General features: G+C 38.9%; 1 protein-coding gene across 5 annotated transcripts in view; it reads left to right on the top strand.

Annotated features, from left to right (window-relative positions):
• pikfyve (phosphoinositide kinase, FYVE finger containing) overlaps positions 1–24,361 on the top strand; it is a 119,825-nt gene that overhangs the window by 63,144 nt on the left and 32,320 nt on the right. For 4 of the 5 annotated variants that reach the window (XM_048534186.2, XM_048534185.2, XM_048534188.2 and 1 more), the window contains exons 11-21: positions 2,031–2,178; positions 9,257–9,424; positions 10,495–10,557; positions 11,312–11,441; positions 12,430–12,610; positions 13,745–13,819; positions 13,929–14,036; positions 14,250–14,390; positions 14,899–15,025; positions 16,097–17,313; positions 22,999–23,099. In XM_048534186.2, coding sequence (XP_048390143.2) covers positions 2,031–2,178; positions 9,257–9,424; positions 10,495–10,557; positions 11,312–11,441; positions 12,430–12,610; positions 13,745–13,819; positions 13,929–14,036; positions 14,250–14,390; positions 14,899–15,025; positions 16,097–17,313; positions 22,999–23,099 — 2,459 coding nt within the window. The remainder of the gene's footprint in view (positions 1–2,030; positions 2,179–9,256; positions 9,425–10,494; positions 10,558–11,311; positions 11,442–12,429; positions 12,611–13,744; positions 13,820–13,928; positions 14,037–14,249; positions 14,391–14,898; positions 15,026–16,096; positions 17,314–22,998; positions 23,100–24,361) is intronic. The other variant, XM_048534189.2, reaches the window with a different exon arrangement.

The following is a 24,361-nucleotide window of genomic DNA, read 5'->3' as shown; positions in this document are numbered from 1 at the left end:
ACCTATGTCTTAGATCTTAAGACATTTGCACTCCTCTAATCCTAGTCTGATCAGTTGTCTATTCCTAATCATTAATCACTTCACCGTTGATGGTTGTATCTTCAAGTTCCTAAAACAAGAAAACATTTCAAATGATTTAAACAATGTCACAGAGGAAAGAGGAACAAACTGTTGTGGTTCTGGCTTTAGCACAAACTTCTACCAAACCCAAGTGTAGGCTGCATTCAACGTTGTCAGCAGCATTTTCTTTAAAATTAAAAACAAAGTTAACAAAGTTAATTTATTTTCACTATCAGATGGTTGTTTCCCAACTATTAAAGTTTCATAATAAACCTGGAAAGCATCCAATAATGTCTCTGCTATCATTTCGCGCACTGTAAACTTCAAGTTTAAAATGTTTTAACATTTAAAAGCAGGTGAAGCCAACTTGTTTTCATTCCCTTAGTTTACTGTCTTTTCTGGACTGTTATTTAAGTTTACTTTTCAGCATGGAATACTACTGAAGCAGGATTTGGCTGCCTTTCATACCAACTCTGTCCCAACTCCAATCAGTTTTCCATATTCAGTGTTCATGCTGTCACAGAATGTTGGTGAGACCTTTTCTGGAGTATGGTGTGCAGCTCTGATTGATTGCCCCGCTATAGGAAGCGTATTATTAAATTAGAGGAGGTTAAGAAAGATTTATCAGAATGTTGCTGGGAATGGAGAGTTGAGCTACAAGAATAGGCTGGGACTCTTTCACGAAAGTGTAGGACGTTAAGGGGTGACCTTTTACACAGCTTATAAACATGCATGAGGTGCACAGATAAGGTAAATAGCAAGGGTGTTTTCTCTAGGTTTAGGAGATTTAAAAAGAAGTGGGCACATGTTTAAGATCAGAGGAGGAAGTTTTATAGAGGACATGAGGAGCAACCTTTTTTTTATACAGCGTGGTTTTTGTGTGGAATGAACTACCAGAGGATGTGGTGGATGCAGGTACAGTCACAACATTGAAAAGATATTTGCATAAGTACATGAATAGAAAAGATTTGGAGGGATATGAACCAAACGCAGGCGAGTGGGACTAGTTTAGTTTGGAAACGTAGCATGGACTAGTTGGATTGAAGGGTCTATTTCCATGCTGTATGACTCTATTGATCCCCAAGTTTGCTTCCTGCTGCCAAAAGTAGCCTGCCAGTGCTAAACAATAAAACCCTAGTGGTACAGTAGATTTAGTGAGGGACCTTAAAGGCAGGTGCTCTCCAAGGGTGACATCCAAACTCTAATACTAAAGACTTGGCCAGGGATATATTGGGCCAGACTTGGAGAAGATGCTGATACAAGACACACTCTCTTTGGTCAGAAGGCTCTGAACCTTCTACATCCTAGGATTTCCTTTCTCATGGTGGTTCTGGAAGAGAATTGAGAGGCTATCAGATGCGAAATCCTCTTCGGACTTGACCTCTGTGCAAAAAGGCCCCACTTATGTGCAGTTGGCAGAGAAAGAAAGGCCAGTGGTGACCCGCTCTTGGGGTTTTGGGAGAAAAATCATCAATGAGGTGATGGTGTGTCTTACCATGTTAAATGTTTCTCTACTTGTATCACAGTCGCCTGTGTAGGATTCCATTTGACAATGTCCCTTTGATTTCTCTGATTTGTCAATTGATTTGCTGCATGATGCGTATATTTTGTGTTCGCTTTTCTGAAGCAAGGAAGAATATTATTTTCTACCATATTCTCTCAGAGTACCTGGAGGTACTAAATGTCAATATTCCCTGGGTATTAACAATAAAGAAATTAGAGAAATGAAAGTGGTATCTAAGGAAGTTATTGACTAACAGGAAGTATTTTTCCCCTATATGTTCATGTTTCATGCTGATTAAAGTTAGTCTATGTTAAATGTAGTACTTTAAGATTGAAGACTACCAGTTATAAACAACCTGTTTCCAATAATCTCATTCAAGTCTGTCGTACCAAGTAGCAAGATCTTTTGGACAGGAAGAACACTTTATCTTCCACTTTGGCTTTAAGAACCAATATCTACATTGCAGAGTACAGAGTTTTCTGAGACACCGTCTCCAGACAGTGATTCAATGAATTCGGTGGAAGGCAATTCTGAACCGTCATGGTTTAAGGACATCAAGTTTGATGACAGCGATACTGAGCAGATGCAGGATGATGGAGAAGAAATCATGCAAAGTAAGTTACATTTTTAAGATGCAGGAGGCGAGGTTAATTCTTAACACCGAGGTGAAAAGAAGTGTTTTAATAATATTTTAGAAGTATTTTAATAATAATTCTTTTTGGAATTTCAGTATTTTGACCAGTGGTTCAGAGGTCTATTCAGGAAAGCAAAGTAGAAGGGAACGAAAGTGGGATTGGTCTGTGTAGTTTAAGGATAGACATCAAAGAATAGTGATAGACACACTACAGTGGGCAAGACAGATAAACACAGCATACTGTGATGGTAGATCTTCTTACAGGTGTACCTACAAACAGCGAGGTATTTATGTTGCCTAAATAGAGAACAATTAATTTGAAGCGTACAGACAGCAATTTTTTTTTAACATATAAGTAGCTCTTGCTGAATATTTTCCCCCTCAAACGAAGGGAGAAAGCAGAAGGACTTTAGGTTTTATTCAGTAAATAATTGGAACACACTTGAGCTGGTTCTATATCTGAGAAATTGGCAAAGCACATTTTTATGAACTCATCAACTATAATAACCTTTTCTATTACACTCCAATTACACCAACTAGAATGAGGTTCTTATCAGTCAACCTAGCAGCCTGCTCTGCTGTTCGTACTAGCAAGCCAATCATTCCATGTTTTCATTGCTCCTCCTTAAACAAATGTTATATTTTGTAACTTTCAATCTGCTGGGACTGTTCTGGAATCTACACAATTTTAGAATATTATATCTTGTGCATCCTCCAACTTTGTAACAATCTACTTTAATATGTTATGATGTAGGCCATCCGTGCCTGAGAGTTTATTGGATTTTAGTGCTTTAAATTTTTCTAGTACTTCTTGCTGTTCTGATGTTAATTACTTTTAAGCTGGTCATGCTGATTAGTTTCTTGGTTACCCTGAATTTCTGATATATTATTTTGGTCTTTTGCTGAGAAGACGTGAATGTTTGTTCAGCTTCTCTGCCATTCCCTCATTTACCACGATAATTACCCTGTCTGTCTCTGAAAGAATAATTTAATTGAGTCACTCTTCTTCAGAGTGCTTGTTTGTCAAAGCTCTTGGAATTTATGTTCCTGGCTAGTTTACTGTCCTTTTTTTTAGCTTAGATGTCAAATTTTTGGTCACCTTTTTGTTGCTTTCTAAAAATCCCCCAGTCCACTAATTTTGCTGAATTTTTGTTTTCTAATTGAGCATATTCTTGTTGAACATTTTGAATCAGCCCTTGAAAAGTATCTCACTGTTTAGAGGCTTTTAGTTAGTTTGCCTTATAAAGTTTAGTCAGCTTTCGTTTCATACCTTATAGTTGGCTTTGTTTAAGTTAATCACTCTTGTTTTGGACTCAAACATATCACTCTGATTTAATATGGAATTTAATTGTTTTACAGTTACACTTTTCCAGGGGTTCCTTCACAGAGATTGCAAATTAACCCTGCCATATTGGACAATAGAAGATTTAAAATAACTTGTCTCTCTTTTGGTTCCTTTTAACATCATTCTACCAAGCTGTTGCAAAAGTATTCTATAAACTCCTCTTCCAGAGTACCTTTGTTAATTTGATTTGACAGAACTGTATGGAGGTTGAAGTCTCCCATGATCATTACTTTGTATTGTGATACATAATTTAGTTGTTTCTTGTTTTATGATCTGGCAAAAATGTCACTATTGGCCAGTAAAGACCTCTCACCACTCTCTTCCTGCATCATGGTGTTATGGTCAGTTTTCCCAGCGACACATCTTGTTCTTTTTCTCCTCCACAAAGCTAGGTGGTAGTAATTATCTGTTGATCAGAGTGAAAGACCAAGGTTCCTCCATCACCATAAACCGCCTCCCCAACCAATCCTAATCTGTAGTCGCTTTCCTGCAGTATTCAGTGTAAATTACTTTACCTAATGTTTGTACAGAAAATGAAACTAAGCTGTTTAGATTACTGCGATAGAAGGGTTGAAACAAGAGGAATATATCAAACTTATGTATTTCTAGATATATCTAATTACAGCATTGTGCATCATGGCATTTTTTTAAAGTAAGCTATATCTTTCCTCACGACTCTTAAAAGAGAACAGGGTTTTCCAATGAGTAACAAAGGATCTGACAGGTAAGTTCACTAGACTTCAGAAACTCATAGGAGAGTGAATTATTACAGGCAGTGTCTACTTTCTAATTTCACGAAAAACCTAGAGTGGGGAGAAGCTGCACAGTTGTTGGAATCATAGCAGAAATGGACAGAAACGGGAATTCCATGTTCTGCTACTGTGTGGTGCTGAGAAGATGGTAAACAATTCCTCACCTGGGTGGAGTCGGAAAGATCAAAGGTTGTCACCAGGCACGTTATGATCACTTCTCGATGAAGGGAGGCCCCTAAAGCTGTTTCCTACAAGAGGTACATGGGTCAGGAAGGTCAAAAAGTAAAACAAGAGACAACAAAAAAAAACTACAGCTGATATGTTGAGGTCTGTTAGAACTACAATTTTGTAAATGTTTCAGTGGTGCGCGTACCTAATGAGAATTTGTTTGTGACCGAACAAATGCCCATTGATTTTTTTTTGTACTATTGGTAATGAAGCATTTATATTTTATGTACTCCATTCAGTAAAATGTTTTAAAAGTTCGTCTATTGATACAAGTAAGTGAGAGGTTTTTAAAAGTTAAAATCATTTGCCAAATGTGGCTTCTCTGGTGCTTAAACATTGAAAATCTGTATGTGTGTTTGCTGTTCATTACTAAATTCTAACTTTGTTGTGTGGTGCTTATTTTTTTAGTTGTGTATTTTTTTCCACTTCCACTTTTGTATTTGTAGAGTATTAATAAGATTTCCTTGTCTCATGTGCTGATTGGTATATTCTATTTATTAAAATACTTGAACATCAAAAGCACAAATGACTTGAAGCACCATCACAATCCACACACTTGTCGTGGTCTGTTTATAGTGCAGCCAAGAGTTCAAATCACTCCTTCTGTCACAAGATTATTGCAGTCTGCAGGCGATCTTTATTTCAAATGTAGTGTAGAATATATAATGAAAGTAGTAAATCTTGCATTCTATTTCTACTTTTGCAATTTAAGCTTTGTTTGCAGTGAGAGGTTGCTCAAAATTGAGCATGTGTACAGTTTTATACATTCTGTATTCTTATTTTATCTCTAGTGGTCATAATTGTGAGAACTTTGATTAAATTGCCTTACCGTGGATTTATGAAACATTTATGTGTATGATGAGACTGTTACTACAAGTTTTTAAATTGGTAATTAAAACCATCCCTGTCCTTTCACTTCTTATTGTATTTTCCACCATGTAGGTTTTCTGCACGCTCACTTTGAAAATGAATAAAACTGGATGGACCACCCATCAATCCTGCAAAGTTCCACTTATCAGCATCTAAGATTTGTGCCAAGATTGAGATGGGTGTCCTTTATAGCTCATCAAGCAATAGCCTCTCCTATCAGGCTATGTCCCAAACACCACCATCGCCATTCCTTAGCATGCTCTGTCCCACTGCTAGGAAGATCCACCAGAGATGGTGGCACAGAGGTACACAGTCAGGGAGGAGTTTCCCTGGAAGTGCTCGATGTTGACACTGGACTCCATGAAATCTTATGGTGTCAGGTCAAATGAGAGTTCCGCTCCCCTGACGAATCAGTACTCTTCCACGGTGAACACCAGTTGAAGAAAGCACTGCAGGTGGTAATAGCATGCCATGTACTCTGGTAGGGGACGTCAGTGTCCATCACCAATAGTGATTTGGAAGCACCATTATTGATTGAACTTGTCAAGCCCTAAATTTCTTTTTATTCTTTTGTGAGATGTGGTCATTGCTGGCTAGCCACTGCTTATTGCCTAACCTTGGTTTCCTTTAGAAGGTGATGTTGAACTGCCCCCTTGAAGTGCTCCAGTCCATGTACTATATGTGAACTCGCAATACTGTTAGGGAAAGAGTTTGAAGATTTTTCCCAGCAACACTGAAGGAGTGGTATAATATTTCCAGCTTGGAGAGGAACTTGTGTATGGTAGTCTTCCCGTATATCTTCTGCCCTTGGCCTTTTAGAGGGAAGAAGTCGTGTGTTTTGAAGGTGCTGTGTAAGGAGCCTTGCTGAATTTCTACAATGCATCTTTAGGTAGTATACACTACCAAGCATCTGTGACAAGCCGAGTGAAAAGCATCACAATCAAACAATCCAGCATGCTGCTTTGCTCTGGAGGATGTCGAGCTTCTTGAGTTATGGGTTTGTGGCAAGTGATGAGAGGGAAGAAACCTACTCGACCTGGTCCTCTCCAAACCACCTTCCGTAGTTATGTCACTGATCCTATCATTAGAGCTGACCGCTGTGCGATCGTTATGGACAAAATCCTATGTTCACATTGAGGATACACTCCATTATGTTGTGTGGCACAACCACTGTTAAATAGGAGAGACTTTGAATATATGTAGCAAGAAAACCTTGGCATCTATGAGGCACTGGGCTGTCAGTGGCAGCGTTATTGTATTCTGCCATAACTGCAATCTCATGGCTCAGCATATCCACGACTCTACCGTTACTGTCAAGCTAAATGGTCAACCTTGCACTCAATGAAGACTTCAGGAGCATGCCAGTAGCATTAAAAATTAGCCATTAAAAATGAAACGACAGTCTGGTGATAGGTACTACTACATGGGTACCAAACAGTAAAAGCAGCAAACAATAAACAGGGCTAAACAATTTCAACTCTGCTGGACCATTAAACTGAATACTGCAGTGCTAAAGGCTCTGATAACAGTCTGGAATGTGAATGAAGACTTGTGCTCCAAAACTAACTGCACCTCTAGCCAAGCTGTTCCAGTGCTCTACAATGCTGACATCTGGTAGTGTAGAAGAAATTGTCTTATGGGTCTTGTTCACAAAAATCAGGGCAGGTTAGCTCTGTTTTATGAGATTACTCATGATCATTGTTAAATTGATGGAAGGGATTTTCAACAGTACAAATAAGTAGCACTTTCAAACAAATAACCTGCCCACTGATGCTCAGTTTGTATTCTGCGGAGGTGTCTTTGCTGCTGCTCCTAGTACAGCTTCAGTCTAAACATGGACAGAAGATCTGAACACCAGAGCTGAGGTGACAGTGACTGCCATTGACATCATGGAACCATTCAATTGAGGATCCTGAACAAAACTGGAGTCTATGGGACAGAAACAGAAGTTGCTAGAAAAGCTCAGCAAATCTGGCAGCATCTGTGAAGAGAATATCAGTTAACTTTTCGGGTCTGGTGACCCAGAATCAGGAAAGTGCTGCCCTTTGGATTTTGGAGGTCATTCCAAAGGCATCATTGCAGGAGTTTCTCAGGGGAGTGGTCTAGACTTAACCATCTTCAGCTGCTGCTTCAATCATGAGGTCAGAATTATGCATATTTACTGCTGATTATGCAATATTCATCATCATTTGCAAATCCTCAGGTACTGAACCAGATGGTGTCCATATGCAGCAATATCTGCACAACATACAAATAAGTAGCAATTAATATCTGTACCACACAAGTGCTAAGTAATGACCTCATCTCCAATGTAAACGAAGCTAACCATTGCCCCTTGACACTCGGTGGCATTGCCATCACTGAATATTCCCCACCATCAACATCCTGGTGGTTACTATTGACCAGAAACTGAACTGGACTAGCAATGTAAATACTACAAGAACAAGAGGTTAGAAATACGATGTTAAGTAACTCCCTTCTTGTCTCCCAATTTCCTCACCTACATTTCCAAGGCAGAAGTTGGAAGTGTGACCTTAAAATTTTATTCACTTACTTAAATAAGTATAGCGCTAACAAAACTCAAGAACCTCAATATTGCCTGGGCAGACCCGTTTGTTTGATTGGTATTCCAACTACAATCTTCAACATTGACTCCCTTTGTTACTGATACACAGTGGCAGCAGCATGTACCATCACCAGGATCCACTGGTGTAATTCAAAGGCTGCTTCAACAGTACTTTTCAAACCCACGACCACTACCGCCTACAAGATGATGAAGACAGCAGATGCATTGAAATGCCAACATCTAGAATTTCCACACCAAGTTCTTGTGCAGCAGAACTATATTTCTGTTCCTTCTGTTGCTGGGTCAAAATCCCGAGACTCATTTCCTAACAATATAGTGGATGCCTCTATACCGCGAGGACTGCCCTGGTTCAAGAATGCAGCTCACCACCTCTCTAGAGCTACTGTGGATCTGCAATAAATACTGGCCAAGCCAGCGAAGTCCACATTCCATGGACAAATAAGTGTTTTTTGTGTTTTTGAAGTGTGGAAAACTACTAAACTGAATTAGTCAGGTGAAATAGCTTTAATAATAGCATGCAGTTTTCTGGTTAATATTAGACATAATATCGGCTATGTCCTACATGTGATTAAAGTGAGTTGCGGTTGTAACATTGCAGACTGATTAAAAGTTGAATGAACTCTGTAAAGTGTTGAAGAAAAGCCTCCACAGCTGTGGGAAAGCAGGGGACGAAGAATGTGGATGCTTACATTATAAGACATCTTTAGTTTTATTTCCAACTGTATAATCTCTTACAGAAGTTAAATAATTTTTAGATAACAAGGGCAATCTTTTTGAAGTTTTGCCATTGTATGGCAAAATGTAGACTTATCAGATTTTTACTTCACGATCAGTGAGACCTCTCACTACTCATTTTATGGTATTCTCTCCTTGGTATGGGTTAATAATTTAACCTACCAGTGAGCTATGCACAGTCACCTAAATGGGAATTTGTCTAAGGTATAAGCCAGTTGATTAACTTCAGTGAGTATGGCTTCATTTCAACTTGAAACAATCTTGGATTGCAACTAAATACCTTGGGCAAATATGATATCACTTTTTACTCAAATGAACCACTTGCTACTTTGGGCACCTCTGCCATAGATTCCTCTCCACTGCTATACAGACTACATTGGATCATAGCAAATGGATTTGGAATTGAATGCCAAGTGGTTTGGTGTTGAACGTTTTTTTTTAAATAAAGGCCATAATGTGGCTTGCTACACAATTTGCATGTCATAAGCTGAAAGTACTTTGCTTGAATTTCCACGAACACAGTCATCATCATTTTTTACAGGCTTTTCCAGCCCTAGCAAACGTACATCAGTAAGCAGCTTTCAGTCAGTCGTGGACAGCGACTCTGCAGCTTCTATCAGCCTAAATGTGGAACTGGACAATGTCAACTTTCATATCAAGAAACATTCCAAGTACCCGTATGTCCCAACACATCCAGCAGATCAGAAAGGTATGGAAGGGAGAAAGAAACATAGTGAAAGAGACAGTGGTAGGAATGAAGTTCAGTTCTTTACTCCAATGTTTTGGATGAAGATAATACCCACAACAAACTATATTTGAACTGAAGGTGAAGCAATGGCTCACACCTTTTATGGTTAGTTTAGCAATTCGAACTGCAACGTTTACTTTGAAGGAGATCAGTTCTTTTTAAAACGAAATGTTAATTGAAGGAGTGAACCTTAAGCCTGTGAAAAGTGGGCTGGCTTTGCACCTTGGCTTGCCAACGAAACAGTCCTCATTATTTTTCCTCCTGTTCACTGCTGCCTCCTCCTAGCCCATCGCTTTATTATTAGTCCCTGTAGAAAAGAATATTATTCTCATTGCTGTATTTTTTAAACCAGATTTCTGCATGGTAATCATTTTTATATATGCTTTGCAGCCGGCTTTTGAACAATGACTAACCAAGCACTTTTTGCAAATAATGTCACTTCCTATTTGCTATGCTGATTATGATCTTTTGTGTCCTTATTTATATTCGTCTTTTTTTTCCTTTCTTGGCCTGTCAATTTGAACTGCAGTTACTACGTTCACTTGCAATCGCAGTACTGCTGCTATTCAAATCTCTCCTTATTTCAGTCTCCCTAAGCTAAAGTCATTGTTGCAAGGCACCCTAATTTGTTCAGTAATGTGCATCTATGGTTTTGGTCTTCGTCTTCTCTCATCTTGTTGTTGTGCAGTATCAAGCTTTGTCTCGTCTCCTCTATCCATGTTGTTTGTTGATTGCTGACATTTGCACATAATTCTTCATTTTAAAAGAGGGCCTTATGGTACATAGCTAAGACTAATGTTTTAGTATTTTGTGAAGGGGGCAGTACCTTCGTATAAAATAAAAGTACTCAAACTTTAGTTTTGTGTTAACAAACTGCCCTTATTGCACTACTATAAACAAATTTATTAAAATAAAATGCTGACGTCAATTCTAGAAACTTTTGTGTGTGTGGTTCTGCATGCTGTGGATGACAAATGTGCAGCTGTTAGTATTGCATCTTGGTAACCCATGTCAATTATACCCTTTGACAGAGTTCTTGGTGTCTGAAGATGGAGTGCAACAGGTCATTGGCATAAGTGATGCTTTTATTAAAGGTAGGTAAGCATTTAGGTATAACACCTATAAAGAATCAAATAACAATGATTTGTTCAAGGGGTTTCTAATTCTGAGTATGAACTTTCCTCCTTAAGTAGCTGAAAGACTTGAATAAGGTTTGCAAGATACACTGGTTGTTTTTGCTAGTAGGAGTTTGATCTATTCAATTTACATACTTTCGTGAGACAGAATGTTTAAATTCATCCCAAAATTTTGGAATTAATTTTGGTTAATATCAAGTAAAGTGCCTTTTTTAAAGTTTAAGACATTCCTGCTTTCTTTCTAAGTGAATGTAATCAATCTTGAACTCCATTTAAAGAATCTCTCCTCGTATATCAAAGATCAACGTCACTTAAAAACATTGGCTATTTGGTCATTTGCTGTTTGACTTACTTTACTGTGCACAGTTTATTGTTGTTTTACCTGATTGACAGTGACTCTGCTTTTGAAGCTAATCAATTTGTTAAACACTTTAAAACATTCCAAAATCTTGATATAAAATGTTATGACCACCAGACAATCCTAAATACTAGACATTGATGTACTTAAGTGTACCCGTTTAACGTAGAACACAGCTAATTTGCCACAGCCAGCTGCCAGCAGCAGCAATGTGATGACCATTTAATTGGTTTGTTGATGTTGAATATTGGATGAATTTAAAATATACGAGAGAAATATTCATGGTCTTGATTTCTGATATTTCCTTCCAAGCAGTTTGAGGAGATGTTTTAAATTATTTCTCTACATCTCCAGAATCTCTCTTTAATCGTCGTGTTGAAGAAAAGTCCAAAGATCATCTTTTTACACCACTTGGTTGGCATCACAGTTCCCTGGAACATCTGAGGGAAGAAAATGGCGAGAAACAAGCAATGGAGAGGTTGCTGTGAGTGCACATATTAAAGCTACAATGTGATCAGTTGTAGCTCTAATTCAATCTTTCCCACATAAAAGCTTGCCTTTTTTCACTATGAGGCAGAAAATAATTGACTTCCTCTGGTACGTTATATGATCTTTGCTATTCAATGCAACTTTTATATTTAAGGTGCATGAAGCACTGTTTTAAAATCTTTTATTTCTACGGCAATTGTGTTACCACTGGAAAAACAAGTTTTTGGTTTGATTTATTGTAGCCATATATGTACCTAAGTTCAGTAAACAGCTTTGTTTTGTGAGCATACAGGCAGATCATAGCAAACAAGGACATACAGGGCATAGGGTGCTTTAGAAAGAACAAAGCATACAGGTTACACTGCACAGGTGTTGCACAAAGTATAGTCAATATTAGCAAGAATGTTATTAATAATTTTCACAGATTTAGAATTTAGATTGAAAAGTGCAGAATGGTTATAAGACGAGTGAGAATAAAATCTGCTGTAGAAAACTTGCAAACAGTTATCTGGTGTTGGCGCCATCTTGATTCTTGGGAGAAATATCTATCAACACTGCAGTCAATTTAAATTGATGTCAATATACAAGAAATCAAACTTGCATTTAAAGCTGGTGAACAGTAAGTAATCTTTGTAAAGGTTTAACCCCTCTATGTGAAAAATATAGTTAATTTACAGTTGCCCATTTCTTGTCATTTCTGTTTACACAGTCATTAGTGTTTTCGGAAAACTTTTTGTTTTTATGTTACTTTGAAAGCTAGAGTTTGTGTTATCACTATTTTAATAATTGCTAGCATTCTAAGCATAATTCTAATGTTGGCAAATGTTTTTAGTCTTGTATGTGCTTTTAATGATGCATGCAGTTTTCAGTTTAAATTTACATTGCCATAAGAATATAGAAAATTAGAAAATTAATTGCTTTATTGCATGTGTGTTATTCAAAAATTCATTGACTTCTATGTTCTATCATCTTTTCACATCCAGTTCAGCTAACCATAGCCATATGATGGCCTTGTTGCAGCAACTGCTATATAGTGAGTCCCTCTCACTGTCCTGGAGAGACATAATTGTTCCTGTGGTCCGCCAGGTTGTACAGGCTGTGCGTCCGGATGTCAAGAACAATGATGATGACATGGATATCCGCCAATTTGTTCATATAAAAAAGGTATCAAATGCTGAACCTGAGTCTCACATGCAGTACCATCCAAACCCATAACCACTTCCATCTAGAAGGACAAGGGCAGCAGATACATGAGAACACCAACACCTGCGAGTTCCTCTCCAAGTCACTCATCATCCTAACTTGGAAATGTTTCATTGTTCTTCACTGTCCTGAGTCAAAACCATGGAATTCCCTCCTTAGTGACTTTATGGGTCTAGCTACAGAATATGGACTGCAGCAGTTCAAGAAGGTAGCTCAGCAGTACCTTCTTAATGGCAGCAAGGGACAGGGGATAAATATTGGCAGCCAGGCATGCCTGTGTTACACGAGTGAACTTAAAACTAAACCCAGACAAATTACCTTTTGGATTAAAAGATGTGTTCTGCTTACAAAGATTCATGTTAACAGAATCCACCAAAAAAATCTCTACTTGCTAGAACTTCTAATTGTTTTTTGTTTTTAGCTGTTACTTGTCTGTAGTTTGATGGGTTGTGCTCTCTCCTTTTGAGTCAGTAGGTTCTATGCTCAAGCCACACTTCTCTACTTGAGCACAAAATTCAAAGCCGTAGATCTGGTGCAGTATTACTAGAGGTGTTGGCTTTGAGATAAGACATCTGCCTCTATGTATGGCCTCCTCTAGGGACCTAAGTGATCCCATACCACCATTTCAAGGGTGAGAATAGGATCCCTGATGCCCTGAACAATATTTATCCCTCAATGAGTATCACAGAAGAAAATTATCTGGTTGTTATCACATTTCTATCAGTTGAATTTGCTGTGTAAAAATTAGCTGTCGTGTTTCTACATTGACAACACTTTAAAAGCACTTGAATGTCCATGTTTATAACAAATGCTACGTAATGAATAAGTAATAAAATCATAAATGCAAATCTTGTATGCACTTTTTGAATAGATTAATGATAAAACTAATTTGAAAATAATCTTTTCAATTCCAAGTAACAAATGGATTTAAACAAAAACAGAAATTGTTCGAAAAGATCAGGTCTGGCAGCATCTGTGGAGAGATATCAGAGTTAACACTTCAGGTCGAATGATCTTTCCTCAGAACAAATGGAATTGCTCGCTAAACATCAAATGTATGCCAATATTTACTATGTTTTTTGTTTTGCTTTGCAGATACCAGGTGGTAAAAAATTTGATTCTGCAGTGGTCAATGGGTTCGTTTGTACCAAGAACATAGCCCATAAAAAGGTAATAGTGATCTGCTAATTATTGTTTACATTTGAAAGTTTTTGTTACTTGAAATGATTGTGCTCATTTTGTATCCTCGTAATACAACTATTGTTCTGGTATTTCTCAGATGAACCCTCACATAAAAAATCCAAAGATTCTGCTGTTGAAATGCTCTATTGAATACCTCTATCGAGAGGAGACGAAGTTTACGTGCATAGATCCCATTGTCCTACAGGTTTGTGTTTTAAATTGTGCTGAAACCTGTTAGTGAAAATAATTTACTGCTGTTGTACATTCCTAAATACTAGTCTGTATTTGGACGCAAGTTAGCTGCATTATTTTGCACAAAGCTAATTGTTGAGACAAAGTTCGGTTTGATTTTCAAATCTTCACTTACTCTGTGATTTATAAACTCTACATGATTAAGTGTTATCCTCATGGTACTTAGGAAAGAGAATTTCTGAAGAATTATGTGCAACGAATAGTGGATGTTCGACCAAATCTGGTTCTTGTGGAAAAGACTGTTTCTCGTATTGCTCAAGATATGCTTCTGGAAAATGGAATTACCCTAGTGATAAATGTGAAACAAGTAAGTTTCCCAATTTTGCCAGTCAGCGTTTAACACCTTAACTTTTTGGTGATACGTTATCTGTACAAATTGACATGGTTCATGTTTTTGTTTAATGGGAAGGAAATCAACCGCTTGTAGGTATTCAAAATATGTTTGAATTGAATAAATATTTCAGTGAGTTTGAAATTCTATAAAAATTGCTTGAGGTACTTTTTCTGTGGCATTTTGGGGAACTTCACTGCAGTTCATATATTACTATCTAATTACAGCTGGTGTTGTTTCAAATCTTATTTGGGAAAAAATACATTATTAAGCTAGCTGAATTTCTTTGGGCTAACCTAAGGACAATGTAGTGAAATGTGCAGACACAGTGAACCACTGGGTTGACAAGCAAAAATAAATCAGAAATAGCGCACAATTTATAATTTATCAGTTTTTGATGGGGACAGATGTAAGTAGTTTTGTTTCGAGTTTTATTTAATGAGAAACTGAATACTGGGAACATCTTATTTGTTTTTGTGCATAGCAAGTGCTAGAGCGAGTGAGTCGTGTTACCCAGGGTGATTTGGTCATGTCAATGGACCAACTTCTTACAAAGCCTCGTCTTGGAACATGTCATAAATTTTTCCTTCAACCATTCCAGCTTCCTAATGGTAAGTAATTTTGCACCTTGCTTCTATAGAATCATTTTTCCTCTTTTTTCCTGCAGTTGGATATGCTGTGGTTGCGTGAGGGCTGGACAAGTGGATGTTTGTAAATCATTTCACCTTAGAATGTTGTGGCAGTGAAACCTTTCTTTTTGCTCGCTTAATGTGTCCCCTATCATATTCCTCACCATCTAATACGTGCGCACATACATGCATACAAATCACCTACCCCTTTCACAGAATGCTTACATTAAATAGGATTTTTCTAATATTTCATATCTTGCTATGTTAATGGTCTTACAGCTAACAAGGCACAAACTGGATATTGGTTCAAAGGTTCTAGTTTGCTACGTTGCTATCTTTCGAGCAATAAATATCCACAAAACCAGTGTTTGCTTTTTTTATTCCCTTCCTGATTTGGGGAAGTTTCAATTAATTAAAAATCAGAGTAAACTTCAGGGTACAATTGAGAGACTATTACAGCCCAATGTATTGTATTATCATCATCTGTTCTTAGAAAATTCCAACTAATTACTCTTTAAAAATCATGCTGTTCATGAAAAGCAAAAATTGAGTCCTGCAAAACACAAAAATAGACGTAACAATTTATTGATCCTGTATTAAGGGAATTGTTGGGGTAGGATTTTTGTTGCTAATTGGTTGATGCTATCTGCAAACCAGCATTTTCACTATTTGATGTATTTATAATTCCAAATTATAGCATAAACAGCCAATATAGAAATTGGGATGTGGCACTGTACCAGCTCTTGTGTTAATGCATATTTTGCCTTGTATAGGGTGTGATTTTTAATCTGCTATAAATCATAGAATTTACAATACAGAAGGAGGCCGTTTGACCCATCTGGAAAGGCCTCTTATGGGATTACTTTGACAGTTTGGCGAAAAGCTTTAAACTGAACAATTTTTTAAAAAAAATTATCAAGAACATTTTCAGATTACATCAGATCAGGATTAAAATGTGCTGATGGCAGCTTTTTATATGTGGGTGTCTTTGCTACTGCAATGTAACAGACAGTTTGGAAATGGCACTAATTTATTTCCATTTTCTTCACCTAGGTCACATAAAGACACTTATGTTTTTTGAAGGTTGCCCCCAACATTTGGGCTGCACTGTGAAGCTGAGGGGTGCTTCAGAATATGAGTTAGCAAGAGTGAAAGAAATTATTATATTCATGATCTGTGTAGCTTACCATTCTCAACTGGAGCTTTCTTTTCTCATGGATGAGTTTGCCATGCCTCCAAGTTTATCTAAAAGTGGATCAATTCATTCCATTATTGATGGCGAGACTGCTGAAAATGTTGGACAGGACTTGTTTACTGATGAGAACTTTGGCAGTCTTTCCAAGGACTCCGATGGTCCAATTGAAGACATTTCATTGGGATCTGAATTTGCTCCAACTGCCACTTTTGACTATCCAAAAGATAGCACATTTTGTGAAGAAGAGAAGCCATTGAGAAGAAGTGTTTCCAGAGACAGTATTTTTGTAAAACCTGAGGGGTCCACACTTGATATGGCCCCTCCAGATTTTGAAACACCTTTTCTTGACCCTCCTTTGACATCATCTGTCCATGCCCCTGTAATAGATTCCATCTTATCTGAATGCAAGAAAGACCAAGGACCTTCAGACGCTTACCATGCATTCCTACGTGAACAACCCAGTTTGTTAAATAACTCTGAACCATCTGTCGGAAACAGGCCTAAACGTTTCCGTGACCCCCTTCAGGATGATACAGATCTGTTCATTACTGAACATGTTACTTCCTCTGAAGATAGGTTGAAATCCTACTCTGTTGCATTCAAGCAGGAACTTAAAGATGTCATTCTTTGCATATCTCCTTTTATTACTTTCAAAGAGCCGTTCCTATTGACTGAGAAAGGTATGAAGTGTCCAACAAGAGGTTACTTCCCAGAACAAGTCTATTGGTCCCCTCTCTTGCACAAAGATATAAAGGAAATAGAATGTAGGAGGAAGAAACAACTACTAAAGGACTTGACAAACCTTCAGAGTCTGAATGGTAGTATGCAGGCAAAAAGCACTCAAATTCTTCCATCTCATGATCTGCTGAGTACCAGAATAACTCATTCCTTAGGAAATAACCAGAGCTTGTCAAAGCTTTTAGCTGATTATCGAGCTAGAGGTGGTAGGATCAAGAACAAACTGGAGGATCATTTTTTGCAGAGCAAAGAGGATAACAGTAAATCAGCCATGAAAAATGGGGAAGAAGAAATCCTACGAGGGCAAACCCAAAATGAGTTTGTGTGGGCGTCAAAGGTAAGGAATTTAATTTGTGAAAACAGTTTATTTGTGACATACATGTAAATTTCTAATCAGCTACCTAATTTGGAAAAATACGCTTTGAACATAAGATAGATTCAACCACTGAACAAAAAGTAGAAAGTGCAAGAAAAAACATCTGTGGAGAGAAAAACAGCTATTGTTTTAGGCTGCATCTTTCACCAGATCTGTGCCATTGCCACATCTTTTGATCTAGCATAACCAACTCTTGTCGTACAATCCCTATAATGTAGGAGCAGGCTATTCAGCTCACTGACTCCATGCTGACCCTCCAAAGAACATCCCACCCAGACCCATCCCTCTTCCCCCATCCCTGCGTTTTCCATGGTTAACCCACCTAGCATGCACAACCCTGGGCCCTATGGGCAATTTAGCATGGCCTGTTCATCTAAACTGCACATCTTTGGACTGTGGGAGGAAACTGGAGCATCGGGAAGAAACCCACGCAGTCATGGGGAGAATGTGAAATTTCCACTGGTGAGCAGTTGGGCAATTGAACCCAGGTCCCTGGTGCTGTGAGGCGGCAGTCCTAACCACTGAGCCATTGTGCTGTTCTTCTTTCTTCCACCTGTCACAGACTTTCCCTTTTTAACTTTTCCCCCTACAACTTTACTTGTTCAAAACCTTTAATGTTTCTAATTTCAATCAATTCTGATGGAATGTTATCAAACTGAAATGTTAACTCTGATCCCTTCCCAACAATATTCACTGACCTGAGCATTTCCAGCATTACTTCTGGTGTCTCAAATAATTTTATCCTTTGCCACTCATACTTCCTAGCTACTTGTTTGCACTCAGCAACATCATTCAATAGCAATGTATCAGCTTTCATGTGTGTACTGATGATATGAAGGTTCATCTTGCCACCATCCCTCTTAATTCCTTTTAATGTTGCTAATTTACCAGACTGCTTATTTAAAATAGAGTTTGAACAATAATAATTTACTCAATTTAAATACTGGGAATAATGCACATACTACCCCCCAACCCTGACTTTGCAGGAGACATTGTTCCCCAGCAACCAATTCCATTATGTTCTATGGAAATTGTTTTGAAGCCGTTACAACAATTGGTCGAGCGTTTAACTGTGAGGTTGAGTGTCTTGGGCTACAAGAAGATATAAATGGGATGGTCAAATGGGCGGATAAATGATAGAATTAAATGCTGAGCAGTGGTTGAATCTATCTTATGTTCAAAGCACTTTAAATGGGTAATTTGACAAAGTATTCAACGAACAGCATGTCATTAGGAATTCCTGTGGAACAAAGGCATCTTTGCGTGATTATCCATAGATCTCTGAAAGCTGAAGGGCATGTTAGGAGGGTAGTGCAAAGGCATATGGAATGATTTGCCTTTATCAGTTGAGGTATATAACAAAACAGGGAAATCGTGATGGGATTGTATAGAACTTTGGTGAGACCGCAGCTAAATTACTGTGTGCAGTTCTGGTCACCACATTACAGGAAGTATGTGATTGCAGTGGAGGGGGTGCAGAGGAGATTCACCACTATACTGCCTTGGATGGAAAATTCAAGTCATGTAGAAAGGTTGGGTAGGTTTGGCTTGTTTTCTTTGGAGCAGAAATGATGGAGGGAAAGTCTGATTGAGGTGTTCAAGATTGAAGGGCATTAGGAGAGTCGACAAGGAACAGCTGTTCCCCTTAGTTGAAGAGTCAGTTGAGGGGACATGGGTTCAAGGTGAGGAGCAGGATGTTTAGAGGGAAAGTGCATAAGTACTTTTTGACTCGGAGGGTGGTGACATCCTGGAATATGCTGCCTGGAAGGGTAGTTCAAGTGAGTTGGTTCACATCCTTTTAAAAAGTACCTGGATGTGAGCTAGACATGTCATAACATTTTAAGGCTATTGACCAAGTGCTGGTAAATGGGATTAGGTTGAAGGCCAAGTGCTTCTTGCGCATCTGTGTAGACACGACGTGTCGAAGGGTCTCTTGTGCGCGATATTATTCTGTGACTGTATGATTTCATGAACCATACTGTTCCCAACCTTAGATCCCAGGTTGAGCTTCTGAATATCGAACCGTGCTATCACTAAGGCCTTGTATTTTCAACTGTCACTGCTGAAATCTGCCTTTTCTCAGCTTATCTGCTGCTGCAACAGACATCCATGCTTTTGTTAACTCTAAACTTGACAATGCCGATGTGACTGAAGTAGTAATCCACAAGACTTGGCTATTTCTGGTGGGGCATGGTTTTGAATTGCACCACTTGAGTCAAGGCACACAACAGTATGGTTGACTCTTAATGCCTTCTGGACTGACCTAGCAAGCCAATCAGTCATATTGAAATGCTAAGAATTCTAGAAGAGATTGATATTTGTAGACAGTCCTTAAACTACATGTAATTGTGAAAGTTTAGCAATTTGTCAATGTCCGAAGATATATGATCATGGATAAATTTGAGCTAAAAGAAAAGTTGCTGGAAAAGCTGAGCAGATCTGGCAGCATCTGTGAAGAAAAGAAGTCAGTTAGCATTTCGGGTCCGGTGGTCACTGGACCCAAAATGCTAGCTCTGATATTTTCTTCATAGATGCTACCAGATCTGCTGAACTTTGCCAGCAAATTCTCTTTTTGTTTCTGATTTACAGTATCTGCAGTTCATTTAGTTTTTATTATGGATAAATTTGAGTCCTTCTGAATTTGGTGTATTCATGCGCCAGATGTGACTTAGAACATATTTGCAGGCATACTGTAGATATAAGAGAATAACATGCCATTATTTTGAATACGTTACAATTTTAGCAATTAAGATAGCTTTGTTGATTTGATTTGTTTCCCTCTGAATGGCTTTAATAAACTGTCTTTAACTTTTCTGTTGCATTAGAACAGTTTTGCTAACAAGTCTTGAGTAATCACCAGGATTAAGAATGCCAAAACTAATGAACTAAAAGTCTTCTGCAGTGAAACTGCTTTGATAAAAGATATTCTAGGAGGAATTGAGAATATCCTCCGTCACGTTGTGTAGCTCTATGACCTTACTAAATAGGACAGACTTTGAACAGATCTAGCAACCCAAGACTGAGCATCCATAAGGCTTTGTGATCAATCAACAGCAGGATTGTCCTCCAGCATGATCTGCAGCCTCATGGCCCAGCATCTTCCCCCATTTAACCATTATCATTGAGCCAGGGGATAACCCTGGCTCCATGGAGACTGCAGCAAAGCATGCCAGAAGTAGCACCACGCATAGCTAAAAATGTGGTGTCAATCTGGTGAAACTACTCATGGGATGGCTTGCATGCCAAGCAGCAAGTGATCTCACAAACAGACCTAAGCGCTGCAGTCCTGTCACATCTTGTCTTGAATGATGGTGGACCATTAAACACCATGCTGGAGAAGAAGGTTTCACAAATATGCCAACTCTCAATGATGAAGAGGCCAGACCAACGGTGCAAAAGATAAGACTGAAGCATTCACAGCAATCTTCAGCCAGAGGTTCTGACTGGACGAACAATATCGGCCTCCTCCCGGGGTCCCGATCATTACAGATGTCCATCGTCAGCCAATTCGATTCACTCCTCGTGATATCAAAAAACAGTTGAAAACACTGGATAGTGCAAAGGCTATGGACTCTGTCAACATTCTGGCGATATCACTGAAGGTGTACACTCCAGAGACTTGCAGCTCCCTTAGCTAAACTCTTCCCATACAGTTACAATTATTGGCAACTGCCCGGTTATGTATTGTACACAAAAGCAGGACAAAACAAAGTGGCATGGTGGCTCAGTGGTTAACACTGCAGCCTCACAGTGCCAGAGATCTGTGTTCGATTTTAACCTCCTGGTGACTGTCTGTCTGTGTGGAGTTTGCATATTCTCCCCACGTCTGTGTGGATTTCCTCCGGATGCTCCAGTTTCCTCCCACAGTCCAAAGATGTACAGGGTAGGTGGATTGGCTATACTAAATTGCCCATCATACCCGGGATGTTTAGGTTAGGTGGGTTAGACAAGGGAAGTACAGAGGTAGGGGAATGGGTCTGGGTGGGATGCTCTTCAGAGGGGCAGTGTGGACTTGTGGAGCCGAATGGCCTGTTTCCGTACTGTAGGAATTCTGAGGTTCTGTGAAATCTAACTTTGTCAATTACTGCCCTATCAGCCTACTCTCAATCAACAGGTGTCGTCAACAGTGCTATCAAGCAGTTCCTGCTCAGCAATAACCTACTTGGTGATGCACAGTTTGGGTTCTGCCAGGGCCATTCAACTGCCGACCTTGTTATAACCTTGTTTTGAAGATGGCCAAAAACCTGCATTCCAGAGGTGGGATGAGCGTGACAGCTCTTGACATCAAGGCCACATTCAGCCAAGTGTGGCATCCGGGGGGCCTTAGCAAAACTGGAATCATTGGGTATCTCTGTTGGTTGGAGTCATATCTCGCAGTTAGAAAGATGGTTGTGGTTGTTGAAAGTCAGTCACCTTGGCTGCAGGAGTCCCCCAGGATCATTTCTTAGGCACAGCCATCTTCAGCTGCCTCATCAATAACCTTCTCTCTATCATAAGGACAGAAGTGAGGATTTTTGCCAATGATTGAAGAACAATTCAATAGTATTTGCGACAACTCCGATACTGAAGCAGTCCATGTTCAAATGCAACAAGATCTGGACAATATCTGGGTTTGGGGTTGATAAGAGACAAGTTTCAGTTGTGTCACACAAAATCCAGCTCTTGTCTCTAACAACCTTTGCTATCCTTTGTTATTCAATGGTGTTATCATTACTGAATTTCCTACTATTCTCCACTATCAACATCCGTGGGTTAACACTGACCAGAAACTCAACATGCCTGGCCATATAAAGACAGCAGCTACAAGAGCAGGTCAGAGGCTAGGAAGAGTGCAGCGAGTAACACGCCTCCTAACTCCCCAAAGCCTGCCCACCACCACCAAGGCACAAGTCAAGAGTGTGAAGGGATACTGTCTACTTGCGTGGATGAGAGCAGTTCTAACAATGCTCAAAGCTTGGCACCAACCAGGACAAAGCAGCCTGCTTGATTGACATCACATCCACTGTCTTCCGCCACTGACGGTCAGTAGTAATGGTGTGTGCTATTTACAAGATGCACTGCATCAAACTTTAAACAGTGCCTTCCAAACCTGCGACCACTTCTGTCTCAAAGGACAAGAACAGCAGATACATGGGAAAGCCACACCTGCAAGTTCCCTTCCTAGCCACTCCACATGCTTACTTACAAATATTTCTGTCTCTGTTGCTGGGTTAAAATCTTGGAATTCCTTCGCTGATGGTATTGCGGGTCCACCCACAGCACATGGAATGCAGCGGTTCAAGAAGGCAACTCTCTGCCACTTTCTCAAGGACCGCTAGGGATGGGTAATAAAGGCTGGCTAGCCAACAATGCCCACATCCCACAGATGAATAAAAAAAAACCTTAAAATTTTATAACAGAAATCCGGTAAATTAATTTTTAGCTTCTATGATAACTTTGTCATTCAGGTTTTTATTGGTTGAGGAATCCACTGGGTGAACATGCAGACCCAAAAGTTGTACGAACAATGGCAAGCTTGAGCACTGAGTTTAATCACTGGTGAGTGAGCATGATGCTTTTGTCTGCATAAACCATAAGAATGAATGCAGTGTTTTTGACTATTAGTAGGAATGTGTTTGTCAGGTCTTTTTTTTCTTTGTTTCCAAGGTGGACTGTTTGAGCCCTGCAAACCATCAGAAGCTTTGTGTTCTCTTCAGTAGTTCCTCTGTTCAGTCAAGCAATGCACCAAATCCATGTGTTAGTCCGTGGTGAGTAAACATTTTGCTTTCACTTTATTTAGTCTTAAATTATTTTGGAAAAACATGCTATAAGTTTGAACTTTAGACTGGTTATGAGGTGAGGCTATCGAAATTCGCGTTGTCTTCTCCAGGATTTGGAATGTTAAGAGGAATGTTTCAAGATATTAACAGAAAAATACAGCATAGATAAAGATAAACTATTTCCACTATTTGGGGATTCTAGAACTAAGGGACATCTGAAAACGAGGGGCAGATCATCTAGGAGTGATGTTAGGAAACATTTCCAGACAGACGGGTGATCGATGTTTGTTTGGAAATTTTCCACAAATAGCAGCAGATGCAGGATCCATTGTTAATTATGAGATAGAAACATTTTTGTTCTGCATAGATATTAAGGAATTTGGGCGATTGAGGGACTGAACGGGTCTATTCCTGGTCCTATGTATGCTTTTATTTCCTGTTTAAATGTGCTGCCAATGCCCCCTCTTATTTTTGACCCTTGTTCTTCATTTGTCAGTACAAATACAGTTTTTCTAGTTTTTTTTTAAAATCAGTATAAATATTTGCGATAATGTTCCAAGATCGGAAAATGCTTAGATTTGTTTTTGGAATTTGTTTATAATTGTTTTGCATGAACATCCAGTGTGCTGTTTACACTTTCCTTGTATATGCAGTATGTCGCTGAATATGTAATTTGTAGTAAATAACAACATGGTAAGAACAAATTTTGTGGTAACTTCAGTCTTCGTAGAGTAGTTTGAAGGTGGAATGCTTACATCTGATATATAGTCCATGAAATGAACCCTAGGGGCCAGTTGAAAATTATAATCTGTTTGAATAAGGTCCACAAACCCCTTAATTTTGTCTTTATTTTGTCCTAATTATCTGAAGTAGGGATAGCTATATTTGTGTTGCCATATACACGTGAGCATTACAGTGTGGAGCTGGAGGAACACAGCAGGTCAGGCAGAATCAGAGGATCAGGAGAGTTGGCGTTTTTGCTTCGGGACCCTTAACCAGGATGCTCCTGCTCCTCTGCTGCCTGACCTGCTATGTTCCTCCAGCTCCACACTATTGACTTTGATTCCAGCTTCTGCAGTTCTTGCTATCTGCTATTCTTGAGTGTTGTTTCATTCAAATTATCTGACTACGTTGCCATTTTGTATACTTACTTTCATTTGAGTTCAAAGTATCAAACTATATGTAACATAAAAGTTGATGGAATTAAGAGAACCTTTGAAATTTGTTTTCAGGGCCAAAAAATGGCTATT

The sequence above is a fragment of the Stegostoma tigrinum genome, chromosome 7, assembly GCF_030684315.1.
Source record: "Stegostoma tigrinum isolate sSteTig4 chromosome 7, sSteTig4.hap1, whole genome shotgun sequence".
NCBI lineage: Eukaryota > Metazoa > Chordata > Chondrichthyes > Orectolobiformes > Stegostomatidae > Stegostoma > Stegostoma tigrinum.
The sequence above is the reverse complement of the archived record's forward strand: the minus strand, read 5'-3'. Positions and strand labels throughout refer to the sequence as shown.